Source organism: Anomalospiza imberbis, chromosome 23 (assembly GCF_031753505.1).
Source record: "Anomalospiza imberbis isolate Cuckoo-Finch-1a 21T00152 chromosome 23, ASM3175350v1, whole genome shotgun sequence".
In the NCBI taxonomy this organism is placed as follows: domain Eukaryota; kingdom Metazoa; phylum Chordata; class Aves; order Passeriformes; family Viduidae; genus Anomalospiza; species Anomalospiza imberbis.
In genome coordinates, this window is record NC_089703.1 from 1098631 (window position 1) to 1116226 (window position 17596).

General features: G+C 44.8%; 2 protein-coding genes across 4 annotated transcripts in view; one reads left to right on the forward strand and one right to left on the reverse strand.

Moving 5' to 3' along the window:
- Positions 1 to 17596, forward strand: part of TMCO4 (transmembrane and coiled-coil domains 4) — a 36673-nt gene that overhangs the window by 12321 nt on the left and 6756 nt on the right. For both annotated transcript variants that reach the window (XM_068171451.1, XM_068171452.1), the window contains exons 6-13: positions 658 to 755; positions 1257 to 1400; positions 1915 to 2034; positions 3353 to 3517; positions 3997 to 4133; positions 5588 to 5672; positions 9294 to 9411; positions 12300 to 12417. In XM_068171451.1, coding sequence (XP_068027552.1) covers positions 658 to 755; positions 1257 to 1400; positions 1915 to 2034; positions 3353 to 3517; positions 3997 to 4133; positions 5588 to 5672; positions 9294 to 9411; positions 12300 to 12417 — 985 coding nt within the window. The remainder of the gene's footprint in view (positions 1 to 657; positions 756 to 1256; positions 1401 to 1914; positions 2035 to 3352; positions 3518 to 3996; positions 4134 to 5587; positions 5673 to 9293; positions 9412 to 12299; positions 12418 to 17596) is intronic.
- HTR6 (5-hydroxytryptamine receptor 6) overlaps positions 1 to 17596 on the reverse strand; it is a 38623-nt gene that overhangs the window by 5020 nt on the left and 16007 nt on the right. The window lies entirely within an intron of this gene.

A 17596-nucleotide genomic window follows, 5' to 3' on the forward strand; every position in this document is an offset into this window, starting at 1 on the left:
AGAGAAAACAAAGACACTGGAGAGAAGTCAAAAGTAGTGGCTAATAACTGGTATTTGTTCCTTTTAGGTTTATTTACCTCTTTCTGATAAGCTTGTTAAAATACAGCTTAAATGCACACTGATGACTGTGTTTAATTCCTATTATATTATTATATTGTGATGTGCAATTAGAAAGCAGCTTGTAGTAAACAGTGCTTTTGGAAAACAGTCTAATTGCATCTCTGTTGGTTAGCACAAATTACCCCTATTCCCTTTTATTTCAAACACTTTTCCCTGTTTCTTTTTAGCTTTCTTGTGGTTTTTTAGGGCATTTAGGCAGCATATAGTTAATGAAATGCTTTTGACTTTTTGATTCTTTCTTTTTTTTACAAGCTTCAGCCCTATTAGGAAGGGTTTTCTGAGTAAGTAATATCTGTTGGCTTTTGTCAGCAATTAAATTGTGTCAGTTTAAATCTGTGGTCCATTTAATCCATTCAATTTAAATCTCTAAATCCATGCTCATAAATCTCAGTGTGCTGTCACAATCCACACCTGCATGTTTCTTTTTACTGTTCCTGGGAGGGAAGTTACACTGAGGAGAATAAAAGCAGATTCTGATGCAGCATTGTTACCCATGAGGCTTTCCCCTTAGTTTTTGTACTTTTAATTCCCCCACAGAACTGCAGAAGTCTCAAGAAAAAAGAAGGAAAGAAGGAAGAAGCTGAAGAGATACCTGCTGATCGGTCTGGCAACTGTTGGGGGTGGAACAGTGATTGGTGAGGCTGCCCTTGGCATTCTGGGGACACAGCACGAGGGACAGAGAGGGGTCTGACTCCAAGAAAAGTATTTTCAGCCCCACAAAAATAAACATGAAAGAGATAGCTCGAAAAGTTATTCCGGTGTAGCTTCACTAGCTGGGGGAAGTATTAAACTGAGGTTGTCACCCCTTAAAATGTCTTCTCGTTCTTTGCTGTCATAAGAGGATCAGACGTTCAACTCTGAAATCAAGCGTGAGATTAGATCAATGTTTCCTGAAGAAGCAGAGCAGAGCTCACCCAGATCACCACATAGACTTCCTTTGACTTTGAAATTATTCTTCATTCATCTGAAGTCAGCCAAAGAGTTTGGGCAGAGATTCAGGGCCTGGGGAGGGTTTCAGAAAGCCTCTTTATTGGACTTGCAAAAAGCTCTTCCAGCAGCAGTAGCAGCACAGAGGAATGCCTGCCTGGGGTTTTTAAGGGATAATAGTTTGGTGATATCTCTTGCTGCATCCTCAGGTCTGACAGGAGGCCTGGCTGCCCCTCTGGTTGCTGCAGGAGCTGCCACGATCATTGGGAGTGCTGGAGCAGCCGCTTTGGGATCCACTGCTGGGATTGCTGTCATGGCATCCCTTTTTGGAGCAGCAGGAGCTGGTCTTACTGGTAAGAGAGTGACCGCACCATTCTCAGCCACTGCGGCAGAGGATCATGTTTGTAAACACAGTAAATGACCCCACTGAGCTCTCTGCAGAGTGAGGGAAGCTATTTGAGGTGTAATCTCTGAGATTTTTGTCTCAGTGCTAATTAAGGTACTGTGTAGCCCCTGGTGACCAAATAGGGAAAGAAGATTTGATGTGTGGTTAATGGAGGAAATGAAAACTTCCTGCTTTGGGTTAGAAAGATGCTGCCATGGAGAAAAGCAGCTGTTACAGCAAAAAAAAAAAAAAAACAAAAAAAAAAAACCCTTCTGCTGGATTCTCTCAAATCACAAGCTCAAAAAGATCATGTTTGCTCCTTACTAAGAAATAAGTAATACATGGGCTGACTGAGGGTTTTGGAAAGGAAAAAAACCCTCTCCAGATTACCCAATTAATTTCTTAACAAACTCCTACTGTTAGCAGAGGGTGTCCTTTCTGTGCCATCTCTGAGCTGTGTGTTTCTTCCTGGCTGTGTGTAGGATACAAAATGAAGAAACGTGTGGGAGCCATAGAAGAGTTTGAATTCCTCCCTCTTACGGAAGGGAAGCAGCTCCACATCACCATAGCAATCACTGGATGGCTGTGCACTGGCAAATATGGTAAGAACATGATGAAGAAGCTGAGAGGAGCTCCAAGAGCCATGGCTGTGTCCCACTCCAGGCTGTATTTGTGCTTACAAAGCACCATGTCTGCCCCACATTTCCATGGCACGGTAATCGAACCACATCAATTCTCACCATAAGACTTTGCAACCCAATCTGCAATCCCAGGCAAACAGAGGGAAAACCAGAGGGCATTACGCTGATGGTGATAGCAGCACTGGGAGCAGCCATATCAGGATTGTTTCTGATAGGAACTGTTGCATGGTTTTGCCAGAAAAGGTCTGTCTGGGAGATGATTGCCAGCACTAGTACAAAGTGTCTCTGAGATCTTATGTTTATCTGCCAGGAATTAACAGAAAATAGTGTGGTTTTGCTCTCTCCAAATCTGCCAGCTAATGAGGTTTATTGGCAAGAAAATTCTGTCAAGTAAATCCTGTTAAGCACGGCACTCCGAAGGTGACTTACAGGGGAAACCTTGCAAGGTCTGTAGTGCTTTATTTTCCAGTGTAGCATGTCATATAAAATATGTCACCTGCCTGCTAATGTGCTCAGCTTCAGCTGACTGAACAGCTGCCAGTTTATTGAGAAGTACCATAATTAACTCTGGATATCATTAATGCAGAAAGATGCCTCACCCTGTCACTTGCCAGGCTGCAGCTTGCTGTCACAGGGAAGTTTTCCTCACTTTGCAGTGCTGTGCTTTGGCTTCTTTCTCTGCTTGCCAGAGGTCCAAATCCTCAGAGCTGGAGGACTCCCAGGCACAGTTAGAGAGGCAAGTGTGTCCCTCCCGGAACATTTTGTGTCTGTTTGCCCGTAAAAGGGAGTTAGGGATGACACACATTCTTCTTCCATAACTAGCAATCTGCTAGAATGTTTTAAAGAACAAAACTAGGGTTGTCATCCATTTTCCTCCTTACAACAGTGTCTGTCTGTGTACACACTCCTTCAAACAGAGGGACTGAGAACAGGAGTTGTATGGAATTTGCCACCTTGTGATTTTGGAGCTGCTGGTAGTTGCCAATCCATGTGTCCCCAAATAAGACACACTACTGGGGGGCGATCTTGTGTCACTTTGATCAGCAGCTGCCTCAACCTCACCTGCATTGTTTGGGGAAGAAACAGTGTGGGAAGGCTTTTAATTAATTAAGATGACAGTTCTGCTCCGCCCTTCAGTGTTGATCTGTCATTAATAGCATTGCTAGAATATTCCAGTGTCCTGCAGGTTCTGTTCTGATTCTCTGTTGGGCTCCTCTTGCCAGGAATCAGCCATTGTGTTCTCTCCAAACATGAATTCCATTTTTGCAACCTTTCCCAGGGAGCTTCACAGCCCCGTGGAGCAGCATGTTGCACTCAAGTGAGCAGTACTGCCTAGCCTGGGAATCCAAGTACCTGATGGAGCTTGGCAACGCCTTGGATTCCCTGCTGAATGGTTTTGTGAACATGATGGCTCAAGAAGCCCTAAAATTCACTGTCTTGTCAGGTAAGAAACTAAATCCTATCAGATCTGCTTGAGTGGCTCTTGAGCAGTTTCAGTGTTAAAGGAGCTTTCCTAAAGAAGGAATGTTTTGGAGGAGGCAGTGCTGGCATTGCCCAGCAGAAATGACCTGAGAACCTCCTCTACCACACCTGTAATTTAGCGGTGCTTTCCTGGACTGCTGAGCCACCATGTCATTGCGTCATTCTGTTCAAGTTACAGCTGGAAACACCTTCCTTCTCCTGTTCATTTCCCTATATTATTACACATTTACTGCTGTACAGAAATGTCCCAACATGCAGGTTACACGCACCCCCCCGTGCCAGAACTTCAGTTTCTTTCTTATCTTTAGGTCAGCAAAGCATTTCTCAACATAGCCATTGGGAAAGAAGAGCTGGAAATGACATAAGCTCCTAGGCTTGGCCTTTAACTTCAGAGAACTCTCTTGATTTTGATGTTTTCTAAGGAACCCCTGTGTGTTGCAGGGATTGTGACAGCCTTGACTTGGCCAGCGTCGCTCCTGACAGTTGCCAGTGTCATTGACAACCCCTGGGGAGTGTGTCTGCATCGCTCTGCTGAAGTGGGCAAACACCTCGCACACATCCTGCTCAGCAGACAGCAGGTAACTGGCCACAATTATCCAGGAGTTCCTGGAAGGGAACTGGCCCAGGGAGGTGAAGTTTTATAGTCATGCTGGTTAAATGGTATCTTTCTAAGGGGACGAAAATGACTAAAACAAAAACACAGAGAGTGCTGCGTGAAGGTGACCAGCAGATACCTGGCTTACTGGGGGAAAGGAGGAGGTCCCAAGTGGATCAGAGAAATCCTGCTGAGATTTGTTCCATTTAACAAAAAGCTTTTCTCAATGAGGAAGAAGAGATCCAGGTTATAAATTACCTGTGGCTTAACCATGTCACAACACAGCCAGGCCCACTCACCTAGTAGAAGTCAGAGAGCAGGAGGTGAGAATGGGTGAACAGGAAAGGAGAATACAAAGTGTTAAAAATATTTATGGATCATTAAGAGGCACCTGCAAAGCAACCTGGGAGAAAAGTGGGTGGCAGCCAATGCCCAGTGAGCCGTAGCTTTGCCTACAGAGAAGGGGAACTGGCTGGTACCTGACAGAAGTGACAGAAGTCTCTCTGAAAAGGCTCAGGAAAAGACATTTCTGTCCCCCATGAGCCTGCCATCATTTGCTGGGCCAGCACTGTTTTTTGCTGGCCACGTGTTTGTCTCACACCAGTCACTGCTGATTATGGAGGAGTCCAAGGGGAGCTATGGCCCCAGAGCTGTGTGTCCCAGCAAGGTGGAACAGCAGAGGAGGAACAAACTTCATTCCTCATAAAAACCCAATCCTAGAAAACTCAATAAACTTTATTTCATACAAGCCCTTTCTTTTGCTATGGGGCATTTGTCTTGCCTGTTAAGCATTTGCTGTTGTGAAAACACACATTCCAGTGTGCTAGAGAGTCTAAAACTAGTTAATGAGATGTCTGGGGTGTCCATCGCACACCTGCTCCCTGGATATTACAAAGAACATTTATCATTGATGTTGGGATTAGGCTCCCTTTAATCTTACAGAAAATCTTATTAGGCTGTTCAAGATAAAAGCTTAAAGCTTAAAAGCCAAATCATCTTTTATAACCATTGCATGCTGCTGCTGTCACTCAGCCTGAAATCTGGAAGTGGTCAGTATTTTTGTATTACTACTTCTTCTTCTGTGTATTGAAATATTTCTAGGAAAATTTTGTTCCTTGAAAAAGGTTTTAATTTGGAAATTTCAAACCAAAGACAGCATCTGTTTTGGTTCTGTTTGGAACATCCACTTTGTTGTAACTTCTGATCATTAGACTGTTTTCAGTTGATTTTCTGAAGATCAAAACATACAAAATACTCAGATATGTAGCATTCTCCATATTGACCTAGGCATAACTTTGAGGAGACCTGATCCCTTTGAAACCAACCAAATTGCTCCAGTATTTCAAAGGTGATGCAGAAGCAGGTGCTCTGTGTCTCAGTCTCTCTTTCCAGAGAAAACACCATTTGGTGGCATTTTTTCTTCTACTTCTTTCTCAGGGCCAGAGACCTGTCACATTGATTGGCTTCAGCCTGGGTGCCAGAGTCATTTACTTCTGCCTGCAGGAAATGGCTCAGGAAAAAGGTAACATTCACCTTCTAACCATTTTTTCTTTTATTTTCCTTACTCCTGGTGGACAAATTTTTTCTTCCAAAGGGAAAACACAGCTTGGCTCTTTTAGGATAGGATGAAAACACAAAAAATGAGGTTTAAATGCCTTTGGAGCCAAATTCTTCTGTCATTTCCCCCAGTCCAGCAGAAAAAAGCCACCGTCTTCACTTGAGAGGTTTCAGTGGGTCATTTTGGTCTGTAAATAACAACGTGACATTTGTCATCAGTCTGGAGCTGCCCGTGCACTGCCTGATTCCAGCAGAGGATGCTTTGCCTTTCTTAGGAGCTCTCTGCAGCTCTTGTATCTGATTCCCTGAGTCCTGCCTTCCATTTAAGTCTCTGAAATGCCACTGTCATCTGCTATTTTCATGGTAATTTTCCCCCAAAGTCAAGTATAAAACCATCTGCCAGTTTATTACCCATTGTGGCTCTGTTTATTAATAGATTTCTATTTTTAATTTAGGAAAAAAAAAAGAGTAAAATCATTATGATCAGTTGATGAAAACTGTATCTTGGAGTTGAGTCAGCAGTGAGTGTGTGCAGCCTGCCTTCCCCCACATAGCAATTTAACTCATTAACCATTTACTTCACAATAAATCATAAGTAGGGAATTTTATAAAGGAAAATGTCCAGTAAAGTCCAAGAAGGTGGGAACAGAGTCAAGTGAGGATGAAGAAGGTCAGGATTGACAGCTGTGTGCCAGAACTTCACTTCTTATTTAAGATAAAAGTCTTCAAATACAGGAATTCTGTTCTCAAAATAAATATAATCAAATCCAGAATAATCCTTATGGCGTTACACTGGAGCCAGAACCCAGATCCTAATCTGGCCCTAGATCTACCCTTTTTGTGTCCTGAGAATGCCAAGGGCTGAGATATTTCCAGGTTTTTATTTCAGTCTGCAGGCTCTTGAATGACACGAGCCCATAGCTTAGGGAGGAAATCCTTAGGGGTCTGGAAGGTTGGCTGCCACTCCAAAGAAATCCAAGTATCATGGTGATGTCTCAGAAGAGCTCCCACCATACACTGATTTTTCAGTTCCTTAATTGAATTCTGAAAGCTGAGCTGTTTTGTGAGATGAAAAGCAGCATGTTTAGCACAGACTGCCAAGGCGTTCTCACAGGCACATTCCAGAGCAAACCACAGAAGGAACAGAGCTGGGACCTGGGACAGCTGAGACTGATTTGGGTTTGGACTTGGATGTCTCACACGAAAGGAACATACGGCCTCGTCATGCAGGGCTCTGTATCCAGATGGCAGTGGCATTTCTGAGGACAAATAGCTAATGATGGATTGGCCAGTGAAACACCATGGCAGGAACAGAGATTCTGTTTAAATGCTTCTCTGCAAACCAATGGAATAACCTTTGGATACTTCATCACGGATCACTTGGGGAGCCAGAGCTCAGTAGGTTTCCAGAAAGTGACATTATGGCAGAAGCTGGAGTAAATGAGCCATCGGAGACACGTTGCTGCGTGGGAAGATCATTGCTCTGATTTCTTCATCGTGATTCCCATGCTTTTTTAGTAAATACTTAGCAATTAGCAAAGTAATGCAAATTGATAATGGCTGTTACCACCAGAGACCAAACCTTGAAACCCAGCACTGTGTGTGACAGGAGTGAGGTGTCACACACTGGGTGTTTGGTTCTGATCACAGCTCATGTGACCAGTATCCCACTGAGCTGCGATCCCTGCTGTGCTCAGTGTTGGGAATACTGCTGCCAACTCTGCCCTAGAATATCTGGACACAGCCAGAGCTGAATTCCAGTCCTATGCTCCCTCCAGTCAGGACTGATGTGCTGAGGTGCTTTCCCTTTCCCAGTGAGTTGCATCCCTAGGGCACAGCAAAGCCCAGCTCTCAGGATTGGCTATGATCTCTGGGACAGCTTCTTTCTTCCACACCTTTTCAGGAGAAATCATCTTAATCAGGTTTGAATTTTGACCTCTCATTCTTACTCTGTTCTCACTTGCTTGGACTTGATTGGAAATTTTTCTTTATAAAACTCCTTATTCATTAGCCACTCTCTGTGAGGCTAAATGGTTAATTAAGTAATTTTTTTCATGGCTTTTTCAGACTTTATTGTTCTTCATCATGTAAAAGATTTACAAACTGTGAAATAGATTTCATTTATCTCAAGCCTCAGCTCCTCTGCAAGCCAACGATCTGTTCCCAAGTTTCTATCCTGTCAACATTCAAAGAAAATGAGCAATTTTCAGCCAAGGCTAAACATTTTTTTTTTTTGTTCTGAGCAAGCAATAAGCTGGACAAATGACTGGAGAAACAAAAGCTTCCAACACATTGCCCGAATAGTCAGGATCCTGATTAATTAGCTGCTTGTTTATTCACTTGGCTCACACCATGGACATGGAATTTAGAACCTTGGTTGGGACGAGCTTCCTGCAAGACTCTGGGTTTCCTTTTCATTGCCCATAATTATGGGAACAGGGCTTTATTGCTCACAGATTACACTCACAAAATTGAATTGCTCTTTGCTCTTTTTGATTGGTGCAAAAATTGCTCTGCAATAAGAAATAATTCCAGGAGAGCTCATTTGGATTTGTCAGGCATGGGATTTACACTGTGGAGAAGGATGCAGGCACTGCAGGCAGCTCCAATCCTTTACTGCTATCAGGGAAAGGAAGCTAAGTGATTTACATTTGAAAAGTGCCCAGGCAGCACCTCTCCTTCAAATGTTGAGTTTAGCTCAAGTCTGTGGAGCCTGGTCTCCCACAGGTGCAGAGTATGGATTTGGAATGTTCTGCTCATGAGTCTTCCATTTAACTGCTGTTGCATCAGAGGCTTCATCTCTCCTTACAGAGATTTATGAAAGATACTGATATATTGTTCAGGAGTTTAGGAAAGTAGCAGAGCTGCCCAATATTTCTCATTCCATCATTATTCCTCCTGAAATTGCCCAGCTGCAGCTCTCTGATAAGTGAGGAAGATTTATTATGCTTAGAAGTCAACACTGCTGTTCAGCAAATCAGGCCCTGGGCATTCAGGTTACAGCAGGAAATCAAACCAGTTTGATAGATCTTCACTGCGTATTGGCAAGTGCCTCCATTGTTGCTACTTCCAAATGAATATTAACAATTTGGGATTTCCTCTTGCATGTTCAGGTCATGTTTTTCATAGTCAGCTGTGGGAAGAGTTCCTCATGCTTCATGTCTGACAACATTTGCTCACTGTGGGATATCAGACCCCTTCACCTGTTTCAAAGCTCTGTGCAAACCCACATCAGTGGGTCTGCAGAAAGACCTTTCCAGGGGTTTCCAGACCTTTCCAGAGGTTTGTTGCTTGAACAGCGCCCTTTTGGGCAGAGGCCAGGACCCTTCTCCCTCCTGCCATCAGCTTGGTCCCTTGCACTGTCTGAGGATCTCAGTTTTTCACATTTACTAACTCCAGGTGAATTGTGGACACTTAAGATATATGCAAAGTTTTATTTATGATCCTCCTTTCCATTGTTTCTGTCTTTCAAACTGAAGCCACCTAAATTACGATTTTTCTGTAGTGCACATCTGAACTCACTTCAGATAAGAATATTTTCTGATCTATCTGCTCAATCCGAACTGTTCTGATTTCACCTTGACAGACTCACAAGGGATCATTGAAGATGTTGTCTTACTGGGAGCTCCAGTGGAAGGAGAAGCCAAGCACTGGAGAGCTCTCACCAGAGTGGTGTCAGGCAGGATCATAAATGGCTTCTGCAGGTCAGTGTGAGCTCAGTGCCCAGCCTGGTTAGCCTGGAAATGGTTTGGGGCATTTGTCCCTTTCAAGTATTTTGTGGGTGCTGGTGAGGACGTTGATTGAGCAGTGCCAGAGACTTGTCCCTCCAGGCCTCTCCCTCAGATGCATTCGAGATGGCAGCTTCAGGAGGCACTCGGAGGCTGTTTGATACAGCTCTTGGCTCTTTGTGCCACTGGAAGCCCATGTAGCTCCTGTTCATAGAGGGACAGTGTTCTACCACTCACAGCCTAAATTGCCTGGGTCGGTGTGTTTGTGTGTGTAATCTGACATATTCTGAAGGCCCTTTAAATCTCAACTTTGTCTGAAGGGCTATAAATACAGCAGTTCAGTTCACTGACTTAAAGAATGGGAATTAGAATCTATAAAAGCTTTAAGATGCAGTTCACTTGTGGCTGCTTATGGGGAAGAAGATGTGAAAATCACAATGGAAGGGAAGGAGCTCAAGCAAATTGAAAGGTTTTATATCTGGAGTGTGTTTCTGGTCAAGAAAGTTCACACGAACAAGATATTTAACTTGCAAAGGAAGAATAGCTGGAATAGCTGTAGCAAATTTAGTAAGGATATGATACAATACAAAGATTGCTTTCAAAACAAATACCAGCCCTGTAAAACCATGTTTAAAAACATTTTAGAAATAAAAGCAGACAACTGTTGTGCAGAGTATGGGAGCTGCTGGGTGAGAAGAGGGAGGTTCAGAGGCCCGAAACAGCTGAAACAATCCCAGAAAAGCCATTAAGTAGTCAAGTGACAGCTTCAAACCTAATGACTGTGTCTTGGAAGATAATTGCGGCAGGAACACTGCTTGCCAGCACAATTAGATGAGGGGAAATTAAAACCAAGGAATGAAGCAGGGAAGACTAAGAGCATGGGGAAATAAATTGAGAAATAACCAGGCAAGAAAATTAGCAAAGAACCTGCAAGTCAAGACAGTTTATAAAGCTGTGAGCCCTCAGGTCAAGGACAGGTGAAAATGCTGCTGGTGTTTTCCATGCACACCTCCATATGGATGCCTACACACACGTACATGGAAGGTGGGGAAGTACTGTGTTACTGTGATTCTAACAGAGTGTTTTAACTTAGAAAGAATAATTAAATAAATTAATTAAAAATATTCAAGGTTAAAACAACAAATTGTCAATCCTATATCTCAGCTAGGCTAGAAATTGTTGCTTTTGTCCTCTTGGGATCCCAGGATTTTCAGGGATGCCAGATGTAAACACCACTTGCAGTCTTTCTTTTGGTACCAAAAGGAAAAGCTGCCTCCCTAGGAGTGCTCTGAGTTCCTCCAAGAAGCCATAAATTATAGAAATCATTGCATATAACTGAGTTTACCCAGAAAATATTGTTCCTGTCTGTTTGACAAAAAGAAATTTCACTGTAAAAAGCTCGGTGTATCCATTTCCTATAACACACACACACAGACACACAAAAGATCTTGTTATAGTTTCTAAGCCTGCCTGTTGGAATAAAATACAGTGTGTGTGTGTCTAGAGGGTTATTCAGGAACAGGAGAGGCAGCTAGAGGAGGGAATTGAGAGATTTGGGGAATTTCTGTGAGGACTGAGGTAGAGAGAAGGATTATACAAACATTTTGTGGTAAGGCCTCACCTGATTCTGATTTTTCTGGTCTCTTGCTTGCAGAAAGGGTGGCCTCGTTCTGTCACTTCAGGAGTAACTCTATTTAGGTTGGATGAATTACACTGAATAGAATTCCTGTGAGATCAGATTTGAGCCCAGTTGTTGAGCTTCAGTCCTTATTCTCCTTTGGCTTTGGAATATGAGGGGACAGGACGAGTGAGAGCTCTGTCCGCTGTTGGAGCTGTCCCCTCCCACTTAACAGCAGGGTTGCAAATTCCCAGTGGGAAACCTCACCCAAATCAGTTGGACTGGCTCAGCTTTTCAAAGAACCCACACCTGAGCAGTGTGAATGTGTTGTAAAGGTCTTGCAGGGCTCTGTGTAGACTTACAACTTCCAGTGTGGATTATTTGGGAGTAGCCAGGAATGGGCACCTGTGCCAGGAGCATTTCACCTGCTGCCATCACAGAGCACAAATCCCACCCGTGTCCCACTTCAGTCTGCTCTGTAGAGTACAGGGGCATCTCGGTACCCAGATTTTATGCTGTTGCTCAGCTCAGAAGAGTTTTGTATTTCCTTATCTCCTCATGCCACAGTCTACCCTGAAACTGTCACAGTGACTTATGGTCCTGCTTTAGAGTGGGAACACACCCTTCCTAGTTCTGTCACTGGAGCCATGCATTTCTACAGTCCCTATAAATCAGGAGCACTCCCAGGAGCTTCACAGTCAATATTTATGTCACAACATCAGTGTTGTAGGTCTCATCACCTGTACAGCTTTATGGCCTAGAGAGCCTATCAGTACATTAAAAAGATGAAATTCGTCAATGTGCAAACCCTGAGCAAACACAGAAATAAACAGAAGGGTCAGATTTTTAAACTCACTGCAGGTAAAGAGACAACAGCCATGGATCAGGATTCAGTTCAGACTTACACCCCTGTGTCCCAGGAACCTGCCCTGAATCCAGCAAGTGATTCCTGGTGTGATTGCTACATCCCACAGACCTGCAGCAGGTCTTGGTCCAGACATCACTGTGCTTCCCAGCACTTCCACTCTCCTCATGGTCTGAGTAGAAACGCACTGAAAGGGTTCCAGGTCAGGTTGGACAGGGCTGGGAGCAACCTGGTCTGGTGGAAGGTGCCCCCTGCCCATGGTAGGGGGTGGAACAGGATAAGCTTTAAGGTCCCTTCCAACTCAAACTGTTCTGGAATTCTTTGGTTGCACATGGCATTGGTTGGGCAACAGGATTTATTCTCACTCTTTTCTGCTTCCAGGGGGGACTGGCTGCTTAGCTTTGTTTACAGAACCTCCTCTGTCCAGCTCAACGTTGCAGGCCTCCAGCCAGTCGACCTGGATGACAGGAGGATGGTGAACATGGACCTTTCCTCTGTGGTAAGTTCTCATATTCCCATTTTTTCCCCTTCATTCTTTGCCTGCAGCACTGTAACCCCACACTAACTGTGCTGGGGAAGCTGGGGACTGAAGAGAGCCCCTCTAGGTACTTTGTCCCTCTTTCCTGTCTTTGAGAGAACTCTTATCTACACTTCCTTCTGGATTTTGTTGGCCTGGCTAACGCTCAACACTGAACAAAATTATGAGAATCTACCTCTCCTGTTGGATATGTTTGGGGTTTTTTGAGGTTTTTTGGTTCTGACATATCTCATAGTTGAGATAGAAAATGCTATTACTCCTCAAGAAGGGCCTTGCTGTCAGAGAATCATGGAATGGTTTGGTTGGAAAGAGCCGAGTCCCGAGCCCTGTGAGTGCGGATCCCGGGGAGGTGGGATCAGCAGCTGGAAAACGTGGATCTCAAACACGCGCTCACACGGCAGGTGCAACCCACTATCTTATCTTGGTGGAGCCTTCCCCACTGCTCAGGTTCAGCCAGGAACAGGCTCCTGGCCCTTGTACCTTGGTCCCCAGGGCTGCAGGAGCCGGAACTGGTTTGGAATTACAGAAGCTCTGTGATAGGAACGGTTGGTTTGCCAGGTCCTGCTGCCTTTTTGGAGTGTGTGTCTCCAGGAAACAGGGCGAGATTCACAAGTATATCTGGGAAACATTTAGCTTCCTCAAAGCTATCTGGTGTCATTGGTGATAAGCCACTGTTAGAACATCTGGCAATATATCTAAGCAATATTCAACTCAATTATCTTAAACTCATCCCCACGTTGCTGTCTCTTCCACAGAAGAAGTGGGCTCTTCCACAGAAAACTATGTAGAACTTATCTTGTGTATATCCATATCCACAGAAATCTTTGATATGCCATTGTGTTTTTCCCATATCTTGATGTTTTATTTTATTGTTTACTCTCTGCAAACTGGAAGATGCCCAACACAAAGCTCAGGATACTTCCATGGTTGGCTCTTCCCAAGTGTCCCCACAAGCTGGCAGGGACCATCAGTACTGCTGCTCTGGAGCTAAAGGCACTTTGAAGAGCTTTTAGATTTTTTTGGAGCACCAGCTTGCTGAGCCTATAAATACCCAACTGTTCTCAACTCATTTCATTCATGATAACTGAGCTCTGCACAGCCCTTGGCAGCACAGGCAGGGCTTGATGCTGAGCAGAGAGAACAGACACTTGGAGGAACAAAACAGGGGCTTCCCAGGCGGAAGGGGTTTAGTGGAGGCTTTTAAACGTGGCCCGTGCATCTTTGCATCTCTCTGGGTTGTCAGCATTTCCACACTCCCACGTCCATTTTCTCACCATCCCAGAGCTGCCAGTACTCATTTGCTCTCTGACATCTGTTGCTGGCATGAAAATGGCCCAAGATGTCAAGTGGTGGCACAGGGGTGACGTTTCCTGTCAGTCAGTCCGTGTCACCCCTCTCTTTTTGAATTCTCTTCAGAAAGACCCTCCTTCTCATGACCCTCTGCTTCCTGAAGCATGAAACCCCCCGGAGCCCTGCACACTTTATCCTGCCTGGATCACAGCAGCTTCTCCAGTCCCCCCAGAGCAGCAGGATTTACATTTCAGCCAAATGAATAAGGTTTGCAGAGCTGCTCTCTGCTCATCTCCCGGGGCTGTGTGTCTGCATCCTGGCTGCCTGCTGCCAGCAGTCAGTCCCAGTGCTGCTCTCCTTCAGAAGGAATTGACACTTCCTTCATCTCACTGCTAAGCTTTGGGGAGGAAAAATGTATGTTAAGTAGGTGTCATTGCCTTGATCCATTTTCCAGACCATGGGAAGAAATACAGTGCATTCTGATGAACATTTTAGAAATAAAAGGAGCAAGAATGGGGAGGGAAATATTTTTTAAAGTGGTGAGAAAGCAAAGATAGATTTTGCTGTAAGTACAGTGCAGTAGCATAACAGAAAAATACAAAGTGATATTTAGAGATATATAGAGATACAGGTATTTTCTTTATGGAGACCAGCTCCACCCCTGCAGCTGCCCTTGTAGGAGGTCCTTGGGAGTGTCCTGCCAGGAGAAGGACAAGCTGTGATAGAAGAATAAAGTATAGCTGATGCAAAGGTGCTCAGCGTGAAAATATTACAAAGGCACCGTCAGTATTTTTGGCATCTCCTGGTCCACCCATAATGAAACTGGTCTGTATCCAAACAACTTGGTTCTCTTTGCTGTGGTAGCACCAGAATCCTCAAATGAGTGGAGGATTAGGAGCCCTCAGTATAAACAGGAATTTACCTCCAAGGCCTCTCTCTCATGTCTCTCTTGATTAGTGTGGTTTTTATCTGGCTGTCAGTAAAAAAGCAGAGAGAAAAATGTCCTCCCACTCAGCAAATGCAGTTATAAAATCCTTCCTCATGGTTACAAAGGGGCTGATTTATTCTGTGGATTTATTTGACAGCACCTGTTAGAGACCAAGGAAGTTGTGGAGCTGCAGAGGATTATCCTGATTGCTGTTTGTTCCCAAGGGAGTTTGTTCAATGCAGTCTGAATTAATATTTGAATATTGCAGAACTGCTTAAGGAGCTCCTTCAGGGAGGCTCAGGAGTCAGCAACAAGTCAGGAATGGGCAGTTTCACAGCAGCAGCAATTAGGGATGAACTTACAGGTTTAGAGGCAGTGAGAATGCATGGCTGGAAGTCCAGGGGAGAGCAGGGATGGATCTTAGAATTGTGGAGTTGGTGAGGGGGGAAAAGATCTCAAGAGACCATTGAGGCCAGTCGTTCCCCCAGCACTGCCAAGGCCACCACTAACCCATGTCCCCAGGTGCTACATCCACATGGCTTTTAAATCCCTCCAAGGAAGGGAATGCCATCCTTGCCCTGTGCCAGGGCTGAACAGCCCTTTCCATGGAGAAATTTTCCCTAATATCCAATCTAAATGTTCTCTGGCACAGACTGAGGCCGTTTGGCACAGACTCTTGTCCTCTCACTTGTCACCTGGGAGAAGAGACCAACCCCCCACCTGGATCCACCCTCCTGTCAGCTCTCAGAAAAGGGACCAAAATTCCCATATTGAGGGAGGACAGATTCAAGGCAGTCAGGTACATCAATACCATAAGCAGATGGAAAGTCTGAATTTTGTGAAATCCAATTGATTTGGCACTTCTGTGAGTCAGGCTTTTTTTCTCCAAACACATTGTGTTTTTTCCCACTGTATTCCCAAGACTTGCAGCAAAGAATTAATTGTGGTTACAAAATGTGACTTAATTAAGTACCCTGGGGAGTTGGAAAGGCAAAAAAAGTTGCCAGTATGACATTGCTCCTTTGTTTCACTTATTCCCAGTGAGCAGTGCCACCTCCCCAAGGGCAGGATCAGAGGAACAAGAGCTTGGAGCAGAACTCGACTTCAGGCAGCTGCCTGGAGGAGCTGGGAGAGCTCCTCTCCCCTCAGGGCAACATCCAGGGCCTTGTGGAAACAATTCCATCTGTCTGTTAGGCTGTGAGGTCACAGGGATGGCTTCCACACCCCTGGAATCATCAGTGGCTTCATCTTCTGTGCTCCTCATTGCTGTTGATTTTGAGCTCCAAGAATCCCACATTAATTACATATTCAATATGTTTTTCCCTTTGGGACACTAGCAGAGGGTGCTGGCAGTGTCACTGTGTTAGAACAGAGGAAGAAACTGAAAAAGCTTTTCCAAAAAAAAGTGCAAACGAGGCCATTAAAAACTTGCAGTTTGTTTTTGCTTTGTGGCTGACAAACCTCAAAGGCTGATGTCCCTCCTTGCTCCAGCACACACGGGCTGCTCGAGCTGGATGTGCTCTGTGGGAGCCTGGGGATGCTCAGCTGCTTCTAAAGGCAGAGAGAACCGTTTTACAGGACTCGTATTTCATAAGGCTGCTGCCCAAATTCCCAAATTCCTATAACTGGAAACAAACAGAGTGCCACAATTTCCTGCAGATCTACAAGAGGGATTTTCCCATTCCCCCGTGGTGCCTGGTGTGTACCCTTCCACAGGGGATTCCCACATTATCTGTGGAGTGTGTAGAGTGTTCACAGCCCCCAGCTACCCTGGGCAGGGCTGAATTCCTGGGACTGCAGCTTCTCCTTCAGAAGAGCTGAGGGGACCAATGCCACGTTTGAGTGACTCATAGGTGAACTGTATTTCTATCAAATGCAGTCCAACAGAGGAAATTCACTGTTCTTTGCAGAGCCAGCAAAGTTGTGATGCCAGCACATCTTTCTCCCGTGGAATGTAGCAACTGGCATCACAGATCACCTTAGACAGATTTTGTATTCCTCCTTAGAGCACTTTGCATGTGGAAATGGGACAGTTCCTGCAAGTGCAGGCGCTGCACCCCTGTTCTTTCCTGGTTTGCAGTGGGCAGGTCTGTAGCTGTTGGCTTTGCAGGCAGCTTTCCCCATCCCAGCCCTTCCTGGAGCAAAGCAGTGGGAGTTTTCCCAAAGTACTGTTCAGCTGGATTCTTCAGGAATGGCCACGCAGAGCCCAGGCAGGTGAATTAAGGATAGAAAATTCGGCTTTTAATTTCCTGTCTTCTGCTGGAACATGAACACTGATTCTGTGTTATTTCTCTGCTCCCTTTGAGCTCCCATTGTGACCTTCTCAGCTAACATGGAAACAAAATCCCAGTGGAACAGCCAATTAGAAGTGTTAATCAAGGGGAAGGCTGACTTTGCTGACACCTTGTGCACATCATGTGTTTGAGATGCTGCAATTAGAGCAGCTGAATTATTGATAGGAGCTGAATGTCACTGAAATACCACAAAGGTGTTGCTGCCCTGGTGACACTGGGGGAAGGGGAGGGCTGAAACCTACTGCAAATCCCCATGAGGTGGATTTATAGGATATCACATTGCTGAGGAGAGACATGGCACTACTCCACAGCTCTTGGAATTTTCCAAGTGCCCAAGACTTCTTGCCCAGACACATTATTGCCATCAGCTCATGAGGGATGAGTCAGAACAGGTCATTGTTCCCAAAATCAGCAAAACTTCCTTTAGTTAATCTCAGGTGATCTTGTTTTGTGGGATTTGGCTGGGAACCTGGTTTGAAATTAGAGATGGTGATGTTTGAGCTGCCAAATCTTGTGTATTCCTGGAGCAAGACAGGGAGAGGAAGGGTGACAATCCCTTTGGTGCTACAGGAGTCACCCTGTGCTTCAGGCTGGTCCTGATGCATCCTTCTGGTTATGGACACCAAAC